This window comes from Brienomyrus brachyistius, chromosome 4, assembly GCF_023856365.1.
Source record: "Brienomyrus brachyistius isolate T26 chromosome 4, BBRACH_0.4, whole genome shotgun sequence".
Classification (NCBI taxonomy): Eukaryota; Metazoa; Chordata; class Actinopteri; order Osteoglossiformes; family Mormyridae; genus Brienomyrus; species Brienomyrus brachyistius.
The window spans coordinates 642,581-662,079 of record NC_064536.1 but is presented as its reverse complement, the minus strand read 5'-3'; the positions used below and the strand labels follow the sequence as shown (position 1 = coordinate 662,079).

Genomic DNA, 19,499 nt, shown 5'->3' with positions numbered 1-19,499 from the left:
AACACAGACACTTGCAGACACAATAGCGGGGACACACCCCTGCCGGCACCGCCTCTGGCACCGCCACCCCCCTCCCCCAGCATCTCCATGCTCCACCCTCCCCACGGCCCCCACACACCATCGATCCCCTCCTCCACTCCCTCATTACACAGCTAGCTGATCAGCAGCTTGTGAGCTGCGGTGACCCTCTAGGGATGGAAGGAAGAGAGATAGAGAGGCAGAGTTGGAGGGAGAGGAAGATGGAGGGAGCAAAAAAGAAAAGGGATGGACAGTTACTGGGCAAAGTAGGGGGGTGCGGGAAAAGGTTGATATCCGTCAGAATAAAAGAGCCTGCCATGGAGGCCTAGGGAGGCGGTATCTCTACCCCAGGCCCCTTCTGTGCTCATCAGAGCTTTCGGAGGGGGTGCGACCGATGTTCGGCCTCCAGAGGGACCCACGCAAAAGGGGGAACACGCAGAAGATAATAATAGGCTAAATAATGTTATTAAATAATTTATTGATTGTGTACAGCCACATTTCATATGAATATGTAATATTGGCTGTAACGGTGCGTGTTTTCTTCGTACACATCACTTTCGCTTCGCAACGCACAATGAAATGAATGAATAGATTTCCTGACACAGGTAGAACCTACATTCACTAGTAAATGTTCAACACGCAAAGCATTATTCTAATGGTGGCTGCGACTCAGTTGTGACTAATGCTGGTTAGTCAGCCATAATCGCCGATTTCGGAACATTTTGGTTCCCGAATAAAGTACACCAGTACCGGAGAGAGAGTAGTTAATCAGACCGTGACGGTCTGTCGGCTCTGTTATACCGAACCCGCATATATTGCTGGAAACGCATCCAGCGTGCAAACTCATGGAACAATCATCCAAGTGTGTGACTGGAGCCAGCATTTAAGGTGCTTTTAGTATAAGTACATGTAGTATAGTCAAATATACATTGGTGTTAATCGCTACAGATGTGTGACCAAAACACAGTAGAAGGGAACATGCAGTGTAGTTCATTATGATATATGTTGGTGTGTGTGTGTCTTTATTTTACTCAAGTCAATGCTGTCCTCAGCTGCCCCCCTCCCCGAATAAGTCGGCCCACCCTGGGACGGCCCTGGCGATCATTAATTCCCCAAAGAGCATTCTAGTTACAGGACTGCATCTCATATCTATAAGCTATCCCGCCATCCGTGCATACCCAACCGTTACCATTCAGACTCCTGATACAGCTACGTGCATCTGTGCATCGTCGGGAACATTTTTTATGTTATGCACAATTATATGATAGAAGCCAGCTGCCCCCCCTTAAGCATCCATCGATTTTCTTGGCAGTTGAGCACCCGCGGAGTGCTTCGCATCTTCTTTCCACTGAGAAACACTGCTGATGATGTATTTTGCTTTGGACACAATAGCTTCCTGATTTGCGGGATCTATAAAACGGTTAAAATCTGCCTTCAACAAGACTCCTTAGATATTGTGGGGGGGGGGGGAGGGGGGAGGCGGGTGCTCCAGAACTGGAAGGTAGGGTAGCTAATCGGCTGAGGGGGCACTCGTCATACCTTGGTGAGCTTTAATCCAGCTTATGGCTTCGGCCAATTATGTCGAGGGCGGGGCCCTGTTGCAGGAGGCGGGGGGACGTTCAGGCAAAAGGGGACAAAATGCAGCTCCCCAGACAGAAAAAGCTAACAGACCCTTTAATAAAGACTGAAACAACAGGGAGGCAGGAACGGAACAGAAAACAAGGACTAAAACCGCATGTAAACATGAAATCCACCTGTTTTCCCTCGATTCCAAGAGCTTTCCTGCTCCGGAGCCCTTTCCCTCTGTGCAGTCACCCTCTCCAAAAGAGCAACAGCGTCCAGGAAACTGCAGTGTGGGGCCTGGATGATGAGTGCAGAGCCCCAGCCGCCCACCCCATGGAGAGACTCCTGCTGGCTCCATCTCCGAAGCAATCTGGACTGGAAAGAACAGCAGCGGGGTCTCCCACTGGAGGCTGAGCCGGCAGCCGCTCGCTAGTGAAGCCCCAGAGCAGCACCGGGGAAATGGTCTCAATGCATGTACGTGTCGGCCGGAAAGCCTGCAAGACCGACACAAACACGCAGAAAGAAAGCAGACGCATACACACCTGCACGGATCGCCACGCACACACACACACGCGCGGCCCAGAAGCTCGAGTGCCACACGCGGCGCTGCGGAAACGCAAGTTGTCCAGTAATTTACGTTTCGTTGATGAGAATATGGGAGCATGGTATATTTATTCACACTTTATGGCCAATTTGTGGCTGGGAAATTAGACGGCATATGTGTCGCAGCAGTAATAAGGGTGGATTCCTATGCAGTAGTAGTATGGTGAGTAAAGCCCAGGCATATTCCTCCACGAGAATCAATCCAATTAATTTTAATTAGCTGCATATTTAGTGCTCGCACCTGGAGAGATTACAAGGGTGATTATCCGCACCATGGTAATACAGGAATCTTTATGAACAGGGCCGCTGCCTTTGGCTGGTCAGGAAACACAAGTGCATCCTTCTTGACCGCACTCGTCATATGCCCACCCCCTACTGTTCTCCCGCTCCCTCCCTCCGTCTCTCCGTCAGTAATCTTCTTATCCTCCCCGTGTCCCGGCCCCTACGTCTGTGTTTCTACCGATTCGTTTTGGATTCACTCAGCACGCGGATTAGAAACGCTTCTTCCAACTTCTTTGTTTCACCAGCAGACTCCCTGGCTTCAGCTGTGTGGCGTCACAGCTGTGCTACTGTAGAGAATGTTACCACACATCATAGTACCTCACATCGCCTTCATGCAGTTGGCCTGTTAGATTATACCTCACATCACCTTTACTCAGGTGGGCTGTTAGGTTATACCTCACATCACCTTCATAGAGGTGCCCTGTTAGGTTATACCTCACATCACCTTCATAGAGGTGCCCTGTTAAGTTATACCTCACATCACCTTTACTCAGGTGGGCTGTTAGGTTATACCTCACATCACCTTCATAGAGGTGCCCTGTTAGGTTATACCTCACATCACCTATACTCAGGTGGGCTGTTAGGTTATACCTCACATCACCTTTACTCAGGTGGGCTGTTAGGTTATACCTCACATCACCTTCACAGAGGTGCCTTGTTAGGTTATACCTCACATCACCTTTATGCAGTTGGCCTGTTAGGTTATACCTCACATCACCTTCATGCAGGTGGCCTGTTAGGTTATACCTCACATCACCTTCATGCAGGTGCCCTGTTAGGTTATACCTCACATCACCTTCATAAAGGTGGACTGTTAGGTTATACCTCACATCACCTTCATACAGGTGGCCTGTTAGGTTATACCTCACATCACCTTCATACAGGTGGCCTGTTAGGTTATACCTCACATCACCTTCATGCAGGTGCCCTGTTAGGTTATATCTCACATCACCTTCGTAGAGGTGCCCTGTTAGGTTATACCTCACATCACCTTCATAGCGGTGCCCTGTTAGGTTATACCTCACATCACCTTCACAGAGGTGCCCTGTTAGGTTATACCTCACATCACCTTCACAGAGGTGCCCTGTTAGGTTATACCTCACATCACCTTCACAGAGGTGCCCTGTTAGGTTATACCTCACATCACCTTCATGCAGGTGCCCTGTTAGGTTATACCTCACATCACCTTCACAGAGGTGCCCTGTTAGGTTATACCTCACATCACCTTCATGCAGGTGCCCTGTTAGGTTATACCTCACATCACCTTCATAGAGGTGCCCTGTTAGGTTATATCTCACATCACCTTCATAGAGGCGCCCTGTTAGGTTATACCTCACATCACCTTCATGCAGGTGCCCTGTTAGGTTATACCTCACATCACCTTCATAGAGGTGGCCTGTTAGGTTATACCTCACATCACCTTCATAGAGGTGCCCTGTTAGGTTATATCTCACATCACCTTCATAGAGGTGCCCTGTTAGGTTATACCTCACATCACCTTCACACAGGTGCCCTCTTAGGTTATACCTCACATCACCTTTACTCAGGTGGGCTGTTAGGTTATACCTCACATCACCTTCACAGAGGTGCCCTGTTAGGTTATACCTCACATCACCTTCATTGAGGTGCCCTGTTAGGTTATATCTCACATCACCTTCATAAAGGTGCCCTGTTAGGTTATACCTCACATCACCTTCACAGAGGTGCCTTGTTTGGTTATACCTCACATCACCACATCATCCCTGAGACACACAACACTATTATATGGCATCAGCACTGAGTTATATCTTGCATCACTGTGGCAGAGAGGCACCGTAAAATTATACCACACATTGTAGTAAACACATTGTAGTTATGAAAATGCATAGTATCGCTAAATGGTTGCTGGTTCCAGAGACCGACTCATACATAGAGACTCGCCATCAATCGCCACCCTGCAGCACCAGCTTCGCCCACAAGGCTCAGAACGGAAGAGCACCCAAGACCACCCTCCGCGAAGCCACTCTGGCTTACGCCGCACGCCCACCTCCCACCCACGAGCCCACTGCTGAATCACCACACACGTGTTGGCCATTCAGATACAGTGCTGAAATACATTACCAGACATAAGCTAACTGCTGAATTATACCGCACACCTCGATGAGACAGACACTGATTGCTGGATTATACCGCACACATCAGTGAGACAGAGACCAACTGCTGAATCATACCGCACACATCAGTGAGACAGAGACCAACTGCTGAATCATACCACACACATCGGTGAGACAGAGATCAACTGCAGAATTATACCACACACATCGGTGAGACAGAGACTGATTGTTGGATTATACCGGACACATCAGTGAGACAGAGACCAACTGCCGAATAATACCACACTTATTGCTGAGATACAGACCAACTGCTAAATTATACCACACACATCAGTGAGACAGAGACCAACTTCTGAAATATACCTCACACATTGACGAGATGGAGACAAGTTGCTGGATTATACCACACACATTGCCGAGACACAGACCAACCGCTGAATTATACCGCACACATCATAAGACAGAGACCAGCCTCTGAATTATTTTGTACTCGTGGGTGAGATGGATACCATCCACTGAATTATACCACACACATTGGTAAGATATAGACCAGCTGTTGAAATATACTGTACACACTGGCGAAACCAACCCCTAAATTATAATGCAAACATTAATGAGACTCAGACCACCTGCCGAATTATAACCCATTCATTGGTGTAATGGAGACCAACTACTGAATGATACCATACACACTGACAAGACAGAAACCAAACTGTTGAATTATATCGCACCCATTGGTGAGATGGAGACCAAACTCTGAATCAGGCCACACATATCGACGAGACATTTACTAACTGCTAAGTTATACTGTACACACTGGCGAGTTGAAGTCGAACTGTTGAATTTAACTGCAGACATCGACACAATGAAGACCAACCTCAGAATTACACCACACACATCGCTAAGACATAAGCCATGTGTTGAATTATACAAATTGTTGATACATTCAAATCGCTGAATTATACCACACATTTCAGAAAGAAAAAAAAACTCAAAATTATACCATAAATCACCCAACCACCATTTAATTACATCACGGATAACTGATTAAGTAATTTTTTAATTGAGGTTTCAGAAAGGGTGCTTATGTCATCAGGGCTAATTGTAGTTTAGTTCTAGAAAAAAGATGAACTGAATGAGAGGAATTTGTACATAGACTACAAGAACATCTTTCGGAGTCTGTGGGTGTGTGGTTACTTATGGTACATGCATTAATCAAGTACAAATGTGTATTTAGTAAGATCATTAGAATCTATGTAGGACTGAAAATCTCCTTTGGAAATTATGTAAGAATGAGCTTGTATGGTTCATGCAAGGATCTAGATTAGACTGAGAAGGGCTACATTCAGAACCAGTGAAACGCTGCAATGTCTATTTAAACAGTGGTGTGTTGAACACCCTCTTGTGTTATGCATTGCACCTATGGCTCTGTTCCATTGCAGACACTGCCTTTTTAATTCAGTGGGTTTTCTAGTAGGCACTTTCACATCACCGGAACTTTTTTCTGGAACCAGAACCTTTTTCCGAACCCAGGAACTTTTGTTGTGTTCACACTGCAGGAACTCGGCCTGATTGCAGTTCCTCAGAGACAGTTCCAGAACCCTTTCCAGTTCTTAATCCGGAGTAGGTACTTCTAGTTCGAATTCAAAATACTGGAGGAGCTGTTTACAGTGACAGACTGTCGATTAGTTAACCACAAGCACCGATGCTAACTTATGAGAGAAATAACATTGCGCTATGTTTCACTCCATTTCAAGGACATATATCATTAATCCCGGAAACCATAACAAAACGTTGCACACCGTTTTCAGACTGAACATGCCCTAGGCTTGACATTGATATATACAGTATAATGAGACTGCTTACCTTTTGGGTGGTGCAGTTGATTCATGAGCTATCTGACTTCCACGTACAACAAATTATATTAAAGGACTCAGAGAAATCTCCTCCCAAAAATGTTAGAACAAAAGTCTGCACCTGTCAACCTGACAGAGCCGCCGCCTTTAGTCTGACCTCATTGGTCAATGGGAGCATGACCTCACTCCATCAAAGAAGCTGCATAATATGACAAGCACGTGAAACTCTGCCTTCCAAGAGGGACGCACATGCCGCTGATCCCCTCTACCACCAGAGCTGGCTTCAGCACAGACACATGGAGAGTTTACAGTGCTGATAATACCAACCCGCATAATTATCATGTTTTCCAATCCTCAGTTGCCTTGCATAGCATGCATTGCAATTAGATTACTGAAGTGGTGAATACTGTACAAAACCAGAGGCAATTATCGCTGCGATAGGACTCAGTTCGGACATGGAAATTCTTTGACTAGGTCCCATAAAACAACAGGCAAACTTTGTTGGATTTCTTTACTCTGTGGGGAAGAGTGTCACACAACAACATTCACAGCACAGTGTTTGTACAGCTCCGACTCTCTTACCATAAAAACCTCTTTCGTAGCACAAAACCACAAGGCATGTGTAGCGCTGCAACGACATATGATTTTCACAGTACAATAACTAGCTGTCTCAATATAAGTTTCACCCAACTATTATCAGTTGCTATGGCCGTTACAAAATGAACAAAAAATGTTATTTTGGTTGAAGAAACACTTCATTATAGCTGAAACTTCAAATATTTCCTCAAAAAGTATATTTATAACGTGTCTTTGAAAATAAATAATTTGTACACTTCCCTTTTGAACAAAAGAAATTAGGAGGACAAAGAAACAGTATCTTTTAAAAAGTAATCTCTCTAAATAATAATCAATAAAACATGTTGCTATTGAGCTAAATATCAGCATATTTCATCGATAGGTGAAAGAATGTGTTTAAAAGGCTTGTTTATGCTATTTAAAATCGTTCACATTTCCTTGATGGTATGTCCGATGCGTTTTATTATGGTTTACATTAACAAAATAATTTTAAGAATGTTAAAAATGTGTCTGCATTACATGTAATATAATTAGGTCTGCAATTAAATGCGTATCAAAGCAAAATCCCTAATGTTGTAGATTTATCAATAAGTATTAAAATCATGCAGGTTAAGCAAACATGTCGCAATAGGGCTAAATATACTATTATAATTGATAGAACATTGAAATCGCTATCAAGCTGAAAATACATTGATAATCTAATAAAACATGTCGGTTATGCTATCAAGCTAAATGTTAACGATTTTTATAATAATAAATAACAGCTTCTTAAAGCATTTGTAAACACATTCTGTCAACGTGAACGCTCACAGAGGTTAGGGCGACCTTTAAACTTATTAGTCAACTTAAAACTGCATCATCGCCAAACAGATGAGTGGCATGTCATAGGGGGTGGATGGGAGGTGAGATTCGGAATGGCAGCTCAAATCGGACACACAGTAGTGACATATCAATTCTTGCTTACATAGTAATCTCAAACGAAAGCAGCACAAATGATCATTTCAGCAGCACAACCGAGCACAAACACGGCACAAACGACTGAGACCAGTTTGGTCAAGATCGGATTCAAATTGGGGGGAGGGGGGCAAGCTCACTGCGGTGCCACGTGACCATGTAAAGGCCCATTTATGTCTCAGAATATAAAAAGTAAAGCAGCTCAAACAAAAATTTCAATGGCACAAAGTGCCATAAATGCGGTGTAAACGATTGAGACCGATTTGGATAAAATCTGATACATTCAGTGAGGGGGCAACTTCATGCAGGTTTCATATCTAGAGAATGTCTCAAATGACTTCCTGTGCTATACTTGTAAGCAAAAGTATTTCATTTCATTATGCCCTTTTTATACCCCTTTGCACACAAATATATACTGCAATTACATTTCGGATGCATTATAAGATATATTATAATGCATTTAGCTGTTCTGGGCTGTTATCATGTATTGAAGCTGTTTCATACACTTACCAGCCTAAGCATTCTGGCTGCACCATGTCTGACCCCCAAATACCTAAATCAAGTTTCCTGTCTTGCAGACAAAGGTGCAGCTGGCAAGCGACTTGTGAGTAAATATAGACACAGAAATAAGTTGCAAAGTATTTTTTCTCTTGCAGTAGCGATTCAAACTACTTACTGACGCACATTTCCACCAGATATATCCCTTTAACAACCTTGCATTCAGTACAGGTAAAGATGACTGAAGGACTGAAGCATAAAATATGGAGGTAAAAAACAGCTAAGTTTTCAGTTAGAAGCACTGCTAATTTGTCAGAGTTTCCGTGGTAATGCAGCACATTCTATGTATAATTCTGAATCATTCTGTATCAAGTCAGGAAGGAAAGTGAATTGCTGTGTATGCTGTAGAGTAGAAAGGGATTCTGGGATTAATGACTAATTTACAGGTTTATTGATCTTATTATAGCATTATTATGCCTATGAATAGCAGTCAGCAAAAATCATGTGCTTGAACGTGTCTCCTTTAACAGCATAATGTAAAAAAACGTATACAACGTCACATCCATATAAATCAAAGGCTACAGCAGACCACGCTGACCGGTGTTGTAAGCATTAACCTGAAACATTGTATGGCACTGAAAACCTGAAGATTACTGAACATTATTTAATGATTTCTAAAAATCCTAAGAATTTCATGTTTGGGTACTGGTAGAAAATGGGTTTCGGCGTCGGCCAAAATCAAAAGTAAAACTGAAATATAACATTATTGATATGGAGAATCCCAATTTTCTTAGTAACTAGGCAACCTAACCTATATAAATGTACGTTAGTGTTAAAAGAAACAACAAACTGTTCTTCAGCATCCGCTGTCCTTCTCACTCACTTCAAACCAGAACCTATGAGTGCAGCATGAACGAAGCCTCGCAGCTGTCAGTGACCCACGCCGGCCGCTCTGGCGCCCCCTACCGGCCGGCTCCCCGTGGCACTACACAGCCGTTAAACTCACTACTACGCGAATCGTGCCAAACAGCACAAAAAAACACAATTATGGATAATTCCGCGGAGGGTAGAAATGCTGACGCGGTCGGAAAAGTGACAGCGAGCGGCTGTCCGCGCGTGTGCACCTCCCCCCCAGCATCGTGGCCGTTTCCACGAATCATAATAGTGTTACGAGCACGAGAAGTGCGAGTGCTTCACACACAGAGCACCATGGATCAATACCAAACAGCTTTGTGGTCAATAATCAATTACCAGGGGAACATTTCCATTACGGGTGTCATTTCAAGCTGAGTCATGTTCGCAGACCATGGGAGTGACCGTTTTGACCTGATCAGTTGCCTGACGGATACCTGCATTACTCTGGGAACAGTGGTATTCCACATCTTCCTGGGCCATGGCACATTCTCCTGCCCAGGCTATTTTATGTCACAATGTCACACTATTTTACGTCACAAAATACCAAAATATCAGCTCTCTAATAAACTCTCACTTATGATGTTAAATGAGGCTAGAGTGTCTCCATCAGTCATTTTTTCGTCCATGACAAAAATTCTCCCTCACAAACCCGAAAAGAAGGCAGCGCAGAATAAGTTGGACGGGCGAGGGGGGGTGCTGAGTATAGAGGGCCGTGATTCCCTTATAATTACACCCAAGCCAGATGAAAATACACCCGCGTCAGAAGCATTGAACAAGAGCAGGGGGGAGACAGAGAATACAAACCGATCAGACAGGTGAAAGGACAAAGAGTAAAAACTCACCCAAGAGAAGGTCACTGTAGGCTGTTAAGACGAAGACGTTGACGGAGCACAGAGTCCATAGAAAGGAAACGGGGAATGTTGGGAATGGCATGGTGTGACGCGCAGACACCTTCATCCGCCTGTCTCACCGAGTGTCCTCAGGCCGCTGATGGCGCACTCACGGATAGTTAGGATAAACCGAGGTGGCACCTGAGCGCAAGAAACACAACACGCAGTTGCCACGCGATTATATTCCTGCCACACCATTATTCACAAACGGGGAAGCAATTTAGACATCGCTGCTCTTGGGTTGCACTGCAGGTTGCATCGATCTGTCCCTTGCCGATTCAATTTAGAATATGCTGGAGACGAATGTGATCGAAGTCCACAAGTGCAACCGGTGCTGTAAACGAAGTATCAATGTTTCAAGCCCACGACGTTATAAAAAGCGAAGTGGAAGCAGAGACGCACCTGTCTGCCCTGCGAAGATCCACAGTGCCGCTTCACATGAGCAGCCGAGACGCGCACAAACCGTAAACGTGCAGACAAGCTGCCCCAATAATGCCACCGGCTCACCTCTCTATGCGCCCTTATAACAGCCCCGATGCTTTGCACTGAAGCGTCACATGCAGTGCGGTCCTAACCACGACCGGGGAGTCTGCTGGACGCTCATCGATGGATGGGGGACGGAGAAGAGGGAGGCGTAATTTATTGTTATTGTCATTATTGAATGCGATCACCTTACTAAACTGTTTATTTTTATTGTCTTTAATATAAACTGAATCCACGGATTATTAAGGACAGATACGCATACTTGTAATAAAGCTGGGTGTAAAACAAACAGCAATCAGCGGCTGTCAATGTGTTTCCCGTCCACTAGCACTACACCTTCATCCCAGCGCTCAGGAGCGCGTCAAACACTGAGGCTGAGTTACACCCGCGGCTAAAAAAGCAAGGCGCACGAAGTCGTGCAATTCAAAAATGCAGCAGCACCGGCGATGATGAAAGCGAAGAAGGACGGGGACACAGGTGCCGTTACACAAGTACAACAACGATAATAAATAATTATAATAATTATAATAATAATGATAATAATAACAGGCAGAAGAATAACCTTAATCGCAAATACGCACGCGCCCAATCCCACTCCCGTCCCAGATAAACGTAATTGCACCGTGGGAAAGATTAAGACGGAGGATAGTGACACATTCCGGTACACGGACACCCCATATTTACAATACTGACAGGGATCTCCCCGGAGGAAAAACAAGTATGACGCCAACGTCAATAATATTCCGAATACGGCGAGGGTTTAGACGACACAGGGGGTACACACCGAAACGTTATCCCTCTGCAATCTCCTCCAGCTGAACTGCGTGCTGATGCTCGGGATGCAAAGGGACTGGATTGCGTTATCTCGCTCTTGGCCCCACTGGATCAGCCTGTCTGCTTTCTTCTGTCGCTCGTCCCTTCTTTTTCCTTGCTTTTACTTCCCTTATACCGCTAACGTTCACTGCAGCAAAACAGACTGTCTGAAATAGACGAGAAGGGAGGGGGTGGTTTCTGGGGTGGAGGGGGGAGGGGAGGGGAGGGGATTTTAATACGATTTGGTCTGTACCATTCTGTGGAAAGGGCAAGGCCACACAGCCTGTAGATGGTCGGATGGTAGGAGCGTTCATTAGTGCGATAACCAACAATCATGTATATAATTGAATGTTCTGCTATTATGCATTTTTATTTGTTCGGCAAACATTATTATTTTGGTTCTGTCCCTATTCTTATTACAAGTACAATTGCTAGGTAGAGAACACGTGGGTTGATTTGTTCATGAATAAAATTCAAGACTTTTCGATGCTAAGGGTCCTAGGAGTATTGAGCTAATTTATCGAATAAATGTATTGGGAAATATAGGGTTAAACGGGAATCGAAACGCTGGCGCCAAATCAGCAGCTAAATGTTGCAGGCAGGCTTTAGACCCAGTAAATGAAGCCCCCAGTCGGTGAGTGCCTTACACTGCGACTTAATGTGGTTTGGCAAGCAGAATATATATTAGGGAACAGGTTCACTGATTTTGGTGGGTTGCAAAATAAGTGTTTGTATTTGCCTGTGTGTACATAGCTAATTTGTACATGGGATGCGCGCAGTTGTTGGTGCTTGCACTTTAATTGCGAAATACCTAGGAATGAACCAAGTATTGAAATGGATGCGACTGTAGTGCCATCTGGTGATTCATAAATGCTATTGCAATACAGTCCACGACCGATCCAGTTCCCAAGAGCTACGAATTACGTCATTTAATGACGGAAAACGTTTCAGATTTTATTATCCTCGCACTTTTTAATTTTAAATGCAGCAGTGCTATGGAAGCTGATTGATCTGGGAGAATGGGTCCACACTTCCAGCCGATATGACGTCGTATGCTCGCTCTGATTATTCTCTTATGTCGGCTCCGAACGGCAATGACGAAGGATAAATGGTTGCGTCCCATTAGTTGGAATCCTTTGTATGATCGTATATGCATGTGAATAAAAGATGAAGGAATACTTGACCCTTGTTATTCTCCATGGGACTGTGAAAACACAACTTTGTTAGTCATCTAGAGAATGAATTTTTTATTTACTCCATCTGGATTAATCTAAATCGCTCGCTATATATGTGTTTCTTAGTAGTATTAGTAGTAGTAGTAATAATAATAATAATACGTATCCCATATGAACCTGATTTTAATTTCAATAAATTATCAATCATAATATAGATAATTCAGTGAATTAAGAGTAAGAATTTATTATCATTATGATTGTAAAGCATTTTGCTAATTTGTGCAGTATTCACAGACAACCTAAAACATTAAGCGCGTTATGTGGTAATGAAATGAAAAAGATCAGCATTGGAATTTGTTTAGTCATACAAAAGAAAGCTTTGCTTTCCATAGGCATACCGACAGCATCATCTCTGCCGGGACTCGAACCCGGAGCCTCTGGATTAGAAGTCCAGCGCGCTATTCCATTGCGCCACAGAGACTGAGCCGCTACTAAGTGGGAAAAGCCGGTATAAATCCAAATATCCCTCTATAGTGCTTCGCAGCATTTAGTAGCGTCGAGCAGCATCAGGACCAGTCGGGCGGCATTTTGGCTCTACCTCACTGTACACGTAGAGGGCGCTGGAACACCAGTGCGGCTCAGAGCCAAAATGGCGACTGTAGTTTCTACTGCGCTTAATTCAACAGAATATCAAACAGATTTTAAATCGTAACAACCCGACATACATATGTTTATTCTAAATACATTTGGCATGTATTATTTTTGTCAGTCCACAGAGCAATTTACATTTTGCTTACGTTTAGTCTATTAGTCTTATGTTCTTATGAATTACTCCGGTCTGCTTTTGTTGGTGCACGAAGAACTCCACCGCAAGTGATTTTTAGGTGTTTGTAACCGACTTTAACGCATATTATGGGGGGCATATGGTGAGAATCGCAGTTTAAGCACGCCGCAATTCCTGCGAGAGAAACGCGGAAACATGACGGCAGTTTCAGAAGATAGTGTGGGACAGAAGGGCTCTGCTGTTAAAAGCGGATCGCTGCCGAACCTCACTTTTCACCCAAGCCTTTAATACGAATATGCGTATGGGCTGGGGGGGGGGGGGGGGGGGGGGGGGGGAGGGGGGACGACATACACGTCATCACAGACCCACTTAAATCCTTTTTAACTTTTTTCCAGTAAACAGCACCAGGTTCAGACAGATGTTAATATCTCTCATGTATTTTTATTACATTAGTCTGTTTCATAAATCACCCATAACCAGTATCAAGAATGAATATGTTGTATTTTCTGCAATAAGGGTTTTGTAATTTACCACTGATGGGTGATACCATTCTTAGGTTACCAGCATTCATGGAAAATAAATTTTAGTATTGGGCAACTGTGTTTTTATACTGGTTTTTATTAATATATTACAGGTGAGAAACCTGTCCATTTAATAACAAAACATCTTCCACCATCGGCGAGGCTTCTCCCTTCATTCTTCATGGTGCATTCTGGGTAGTCAGAGGGCTGCGAGGGCGACCGATGAAAGGAGAGAGAGCAGGAGGACGGCGTAGCCAGAGCGATAGACCTCTGGGATTTTGAATCCCTTCCCCACATCCCACAGCTGAAAGGGAGGAGACCAGATGTGGATGGAGACAAAGAGCGTGGAAAAGAAGAGGGCACAGAGATAGCAGACAAAGAAAGACGCTATCGTCTTCCTGCATTCACGCCACTGGGACACACCTACCAATCCATCAAAAAACGAAGTTCTCACAGCATGATAAAAGTTTTGCCACGTACAGATATTGTGCTGGAGTGAGGCTGCACTGCACACACTGAAGGCGTCATCTTACCTTAACGTGCAAAAACCATGTAATGTGCAATATCTGTATCTATTTTGGTGTGTGTACATCACACAGTGGTCCTGAAGGAATGGTATTATATACACCACAGTATACCTGCACAGTAGCATGAAGATGGTGAAACCCACTTGACTATCACTATTTCGATGTTACTGTATGTACATACATAAATACTGACCTCTCGATATATTGTCATAGTACGTATTTTTAGCTCAACTTGCCTTCCATCCATCCATCTATCCATCCCATCCATCCATCCATTCCAAATCAAGCAAGGGGTGTCTATAGATGTGTGCAAAGCGCACTGACCAGGTGACGGATGCCGTTGAAGGTGTGGTATGCCACGGGGAACGCGAGGGCAAACTTGGCACCGGCGATTATGGGTGTGCCCAGAGATAAGGAGCGGATGAGCTCCAGATAGTGGGCATAATCACCGGGCAGAACCAGGGCTCCCACAGCAAACAGAGAGATTCCTGGGGAAAGGCAAGACGAGAAGTCGGAAGGCAGTCAGCGAAGAGACGGAAGCATAACAAACATGACAGAAACTAGCAGTAACGTCAACAACTGCTCATGCGGTTGGCGTCAGTGTCTCCCAGCACGGGATTCCTTCATACTAGACCAGCGAAAGACACACCGCCTGAGGTGGTACTACAATGGAGAGGTAATAACAGAGTCTGTGCAAAGGAATCATGCACAGCCAGAAACTGGATTGCAGCTACAGATGCATTTTCATCTTACAACTTCTAAAACTTCGACATCTCCAGGAATTTCAAGGGCCACCGAGAGGCGGATCCGTTTCACAAACGCCCACCGAAGGGCGAGAGTTTGGCATCGGAAGCCGGGTATGTGCCGTGCCTAAAAAGGCGTGCGTCCTTCGAGGCGCGAGAACGCCAGGCCTATCGCCGCCTCAGACGTTCCGCCTTTACATTGGCAGGAGATCAAGCTGTTCGGAAGTGCATTTGGACTCTCACGGGCCAGCGAGGGAATAGCTGGCAGCAGTTTTCAGAGGATCTACTCCGACTTTGTTAATTAACACACCAGGAGCTATTCCCATCACGCGGGCGCCAGCTGTCTGGGAAATGCCAGCTTACTGGCTAACTGGCATCTCCCCAGCACTGCTCATGATAGCAACAACACGATAATGTTTTTCTCCTTGTTACAAAATGGTGGCTTGGGACCGAAGGCAAACGTACAGCTTCGGTGCCCCGACACAGCCGGCATGCCAAGCCTGCTGGGGATGTGAGGCGGTGTAAGCATGCTGGGAAAGCCAGATATTTAGTTTGTTCCAGAGTGCAGGTCTTCCCGTGATATGTAATGTATAAAAAAAGAAGGTTAACCAGAGTTTGGATTTGGGAGTTATAAAAATCAAAGTGGATCTATGCTGTATACAGCAGGGAGTGCACCTCGCTGCGGGAAGATGCACAGAAGAATCCCACAAATCTGAAAAAGCACCTGTTAGGGTTAAAAGAAGCTTCACTAAAATGGGTCAGTCTTAAAGACAAGCTAAAAAATGCCCAGCAATGGACTGAGACCCTTTGTAGGCTGCCCACCCCCCCCCCCCCCCCACCTTCTTCCATACCCTTCCTGGCATACGCTTCAGGCTATGACTAACCCGCTGTTAGATATGGGGTTAGCACAGACATATTTACATGCAGACAAATAAAAACTAAACTGTGAACTAGGGACTTCATGAACTGAAACGCAGATTTTTGAAAAAAAACAAATCTAATAACGAAAAGTGAGAATATGTTCCACAGGACAGCGTACCATTTTATCCAGTGTCCAAATGGAGGGGGGGGGGGGGTTAGTAGGTTTGTAATATAGAGGAGCGTAGTACCTGTGCTAAGCGCCATTCCTGTGCCTCTGTGTGAGATGGACATCATCATGGGGATCGACCACCTGCAAAACACAGCCAGTTACCGTGACGACCACTGAAGATTACAGCCCGGCAGAATGGAAGCGCTGCAGCCGTGCAGGCACAGCGCACGCCAATTACCTCCCCCTAGTGCACACATGGGTATACAGTTTATTTTTCTGTCAGGCGAAGTACCATGGGAAAGAGCGGCACTCACAGCGAGTCCGCTTCTGCACATGTGCAGAGAGGCCCACATCATTAAACCAGAGAAACGCACAGAACAAAGAGGATTTTCTTCCACCCGTCGGAATAAGATGAAAACCCAGTGTAGATAGTGTCATTCATTTTGCATGCTTATTATTGACAGAATCAGCCTTCTTCAGCTTGCTGAACGCCAGAAGAAAAAAGGTCTTCAGGGTCAAGAAGAAACACAAGTTGAGATCACGTACCTGGATTAAAAATTCCACTTGAAAGGCGACTGTTCCGCAAAAATTACAGCTTATGTGGAATCCCCAGTTTCTCTGCCTTGACCTACCATGCACATTCAGTGACACCCACGCAATAATGCGATAAACTCTCCTTAATGGTCACTGCACTGTGGCGCTTCCTCAGATTATTTGCTCTGTGTTCTGCCTATTGGTTTACTGCCATCATCTTTGAATTCTGGATGCTTTTCAAGACAAGCTCTCAGCCCTCAATGCCTGTGAGACATTAATTACAGGGAGGGCAGATATATAAAAATATAAGCCTTTCTCCATCCCCCTTTCACACCCACAACTAGCGTAAAACAGTATAGATGAAATTTATACCTGTAGATGGTAAAATGGGGAGATACTGGTCGGTTCAATCTGGTATTTTTGGCCCAAAACCTATTCATTTCCTCCTTCGCACTGGTTCCCATGGGAACCACACTGCAAGACAAAGAGACATTGAAGCTTCTGAGCAAATTTCTTACACAAAACATTCTTACTAACATTTACACTGATACACATAAGCTGTTATATTCATGCAAATATCACAAATACAAGAGCCTGTCCTCCAAATTGTTTTTTAAAAAAACAATATATTCATTTTTGCAAAAAAAACAACTTTCTGTCCCAATTAACTAGCAGGTTTAGCCATATATAATGTTATATTAGCTAAAACAATTCTCATTTCACACTGTTTCACATTAACTAAATGGGCAATGCAAATGGAAAGCAATAAACTGATAATTATTCACATTAAATAAATGTATAGATAGTGTGAAAGACAAACAAAAAAAGAAACTGGAGAATATACACCCACCCTAAATATTAAAGCTTTCAGGCTATTGATCAGAAAGCACAGTGGTTGCAGGATATAAACCAAACATATTGGCAGAATTCAGGGAAAAATTGTTTGCAGCATATAAAAATCAAACAATGAATACTTTGACTACATAAGAGGCATCTAAAGATAATGGAGAGGCTGATATCAATCTGTTTAATGCATATACCAAAGCTAAAGTACTAGAGTTTTGTCTGTATAAGATCTTCATCACAATATTAGCTATTGAATTTTAAAAAACTATTTTAAAATGACACATCATTGTAGTACAATCCCAAAGAAAATGACATTTTATTCAGAGAGAAAATATGGCAAGCAATAAAAATTTGTTGTTCATTAGGTACCCTGTTCGTAAATTAGATACTCACTGTCTGTACAGGACACAAGACTGTGCTCTGGTCACGCTAAGTCCCTGGCGGGCTAATGACCTGCCGCAATGAGGGAAAAGAAAACTTTTTTGTGACATTAAACATCCTCACACACAGTGGAGAAAGCAGAAAATTTTGACTGCGATAGCCGTCAGGAGCCAGTTATATTTTGGGGTTGGCCGCACTGCGCCATGTCTATTCTATGGTTGCACTTGGAAAATAAAAATCATGCAAATGTCGTGTTTATTATTTTGATATGGGGTGGCAACAGGGCAGATCGATCACGCCCACCCCCTGCTCACTCAGGCACACACGTGTTCTGGAAATGTCCTCCAATTACTGTTAATAAAGTGGATTCCGCATCAGCAAAGACCTAACTACCGTCTTATTTCTCCCCCTGATGCATATATAGAGATGTCGATTATTTTTTGCTCCCCTGAACATTGCTGTATTCAGGATAATAAGAATTCATAAAGATAACTTATCGCACTGTTTTATTGGACCACGGCGCTAGGCAAGTGAAAAGTCCATTATGATAACGTGATTCACTCGCATTTTGCCTACAGTATGAATAATCCATGACATTATGTTCCTTACACGGGCATTTAGAAAATGCGACTTGGTGCAGCTACTAAATAGAACTGCTTGATACACGGAAAACAACTCGAAAGCCAGTAAAACAAAGAAAAAACAATTACCACACTTGGTAACCTTGTTGTCCACCAGGCTATACTTCGGAATAAAATTCTAAGAATTAATTAATTAATTATCTATGCACGTATTTAAAACGACTAACATGAACAATTTAGCTAGGAGTCTGCAGCTGTCGGTGTAAGAAACCACATTTATTTCATCTTCATCTTTCATCTTAAAGTTCTTCTAAGTACAAGCCACAAAAAACAGCGTATGACATATTAAGATTACCAGTGTAACCGTCGTCGTATTAAGGAAGGACAACAACACACCATAAAGACGTACGAAATACCAGCTTTACTGACCTTAATAACAACGCCATTTTCACGACCCTCAAAACAGGAAGTGACGAAGCGGAAGTTCCGCGGCTAAAATCCGTTCCTGCTGGGAGAAAGCGCGAGGACTCCGCAGGAAAGTCTTGCGTTTGCCAAGGAGCCGCATTCTGTCTGTCGAAAGAAGTGCGGGGGATGGGGGGGTACTATTGCCATAGAATACAAATATGTTGTACTTTCCAGTTTGTAGTTTCTGAAAGTACAATATGATGACATTTCAAATTTAGCGTTTTAAATACATTACAAGGACGAAACCAATGTAACTTTTAAAGTGATTTTCCCTACCATGCTGTGCTGTCTATCTGTTTTCTCTGTTGGAGAACGGCTATTTTTTTAAGCTAGAAATATAGTAATCATTTTTCTAAAACAATAGCTAT

At 43.9% G+C, this 19,499-nt stretch overlaps 2 protein-coding genes and 1 non-coding gene across 5 annotated transcripts in view; all 3 read right to left on the bottom strand.

The window, feature by feature from the left end:
- Positions 1-11,739, bottom strand: part of cadm3 (cell adhesion molecule 3) — a 35,263-nt gene extending 23,524 nt beyond the window's left edge. For both annotated transcript variants that reach the window (XM_049011245.1, XM_049011246.1), the window contains exons 1-2: positions 11,516-11,739; positions 10,201-10,389 (exon numbers count right to left, since the gene is read on the bottom strand). In XM_049011245.1, coding sequence (XP_048867202.1) covers positions 10,201-10,315 — 115 coding nt within the window. In that variant the 5' untranslated portion in view covers positions 10,316-10,389; positions 11,516-11,739. The remainder of the gene's footprint in view (positions 1-10,200; positions 10,390-11,515) is intronic.
- Positions 11,740-13,126: 1,387 nt separating this feature from the next.
- trnar-ucu (transfer RNA arginine (anticodon UCU)) lies at positions 13,127-13,200 on the bottom strand. The gene has a single exon. It is a non-coding gene; the product is annotated as a tRNA-Arg (tRNA).
- A 903-nt stretch (positions 13,201-14,103) lies between these two features.
- sdhc (succinate dehydrogenase complex, subunit C, integral membrane protein) lies at positions 14,104-19,194 on the bottom strand. Of its 2 annotated transcripts, none has more exons than XM_049011255.1 (6): positions 19,096-19,194; positions 18,098-18,157; positions 17,231-17,332; positions 16,404-16,465; positions 14,876-15,039; positions 14,104-14,328 (listed from the first exon to the last, which is right to left on the bottom strand). In XM_049011255.1, the coding sequence occupies exons 1-6, from the start codon at positions 19,110-19,112 to the stop codon at positions 14,224-14,226; spliced, it is 510 nt and encodes a 169-aa protein (XP_048867212.1). In that variant the 5' UTR covers positions 19,113-19,194; the 3' UTR covers positions 14,104-14,223. The 2 variants fall into 2 exon arrangements, with proteins under 2 accessions (XP_048867212.1, XP_048867211.1); XM_049011254.1 differs by lacking the exon at positions 19,096-19,194 and adding an exon at positions 19,022-19,088.
- Positions 19,195-19,499: the final 305 nt, after the last annotated feature.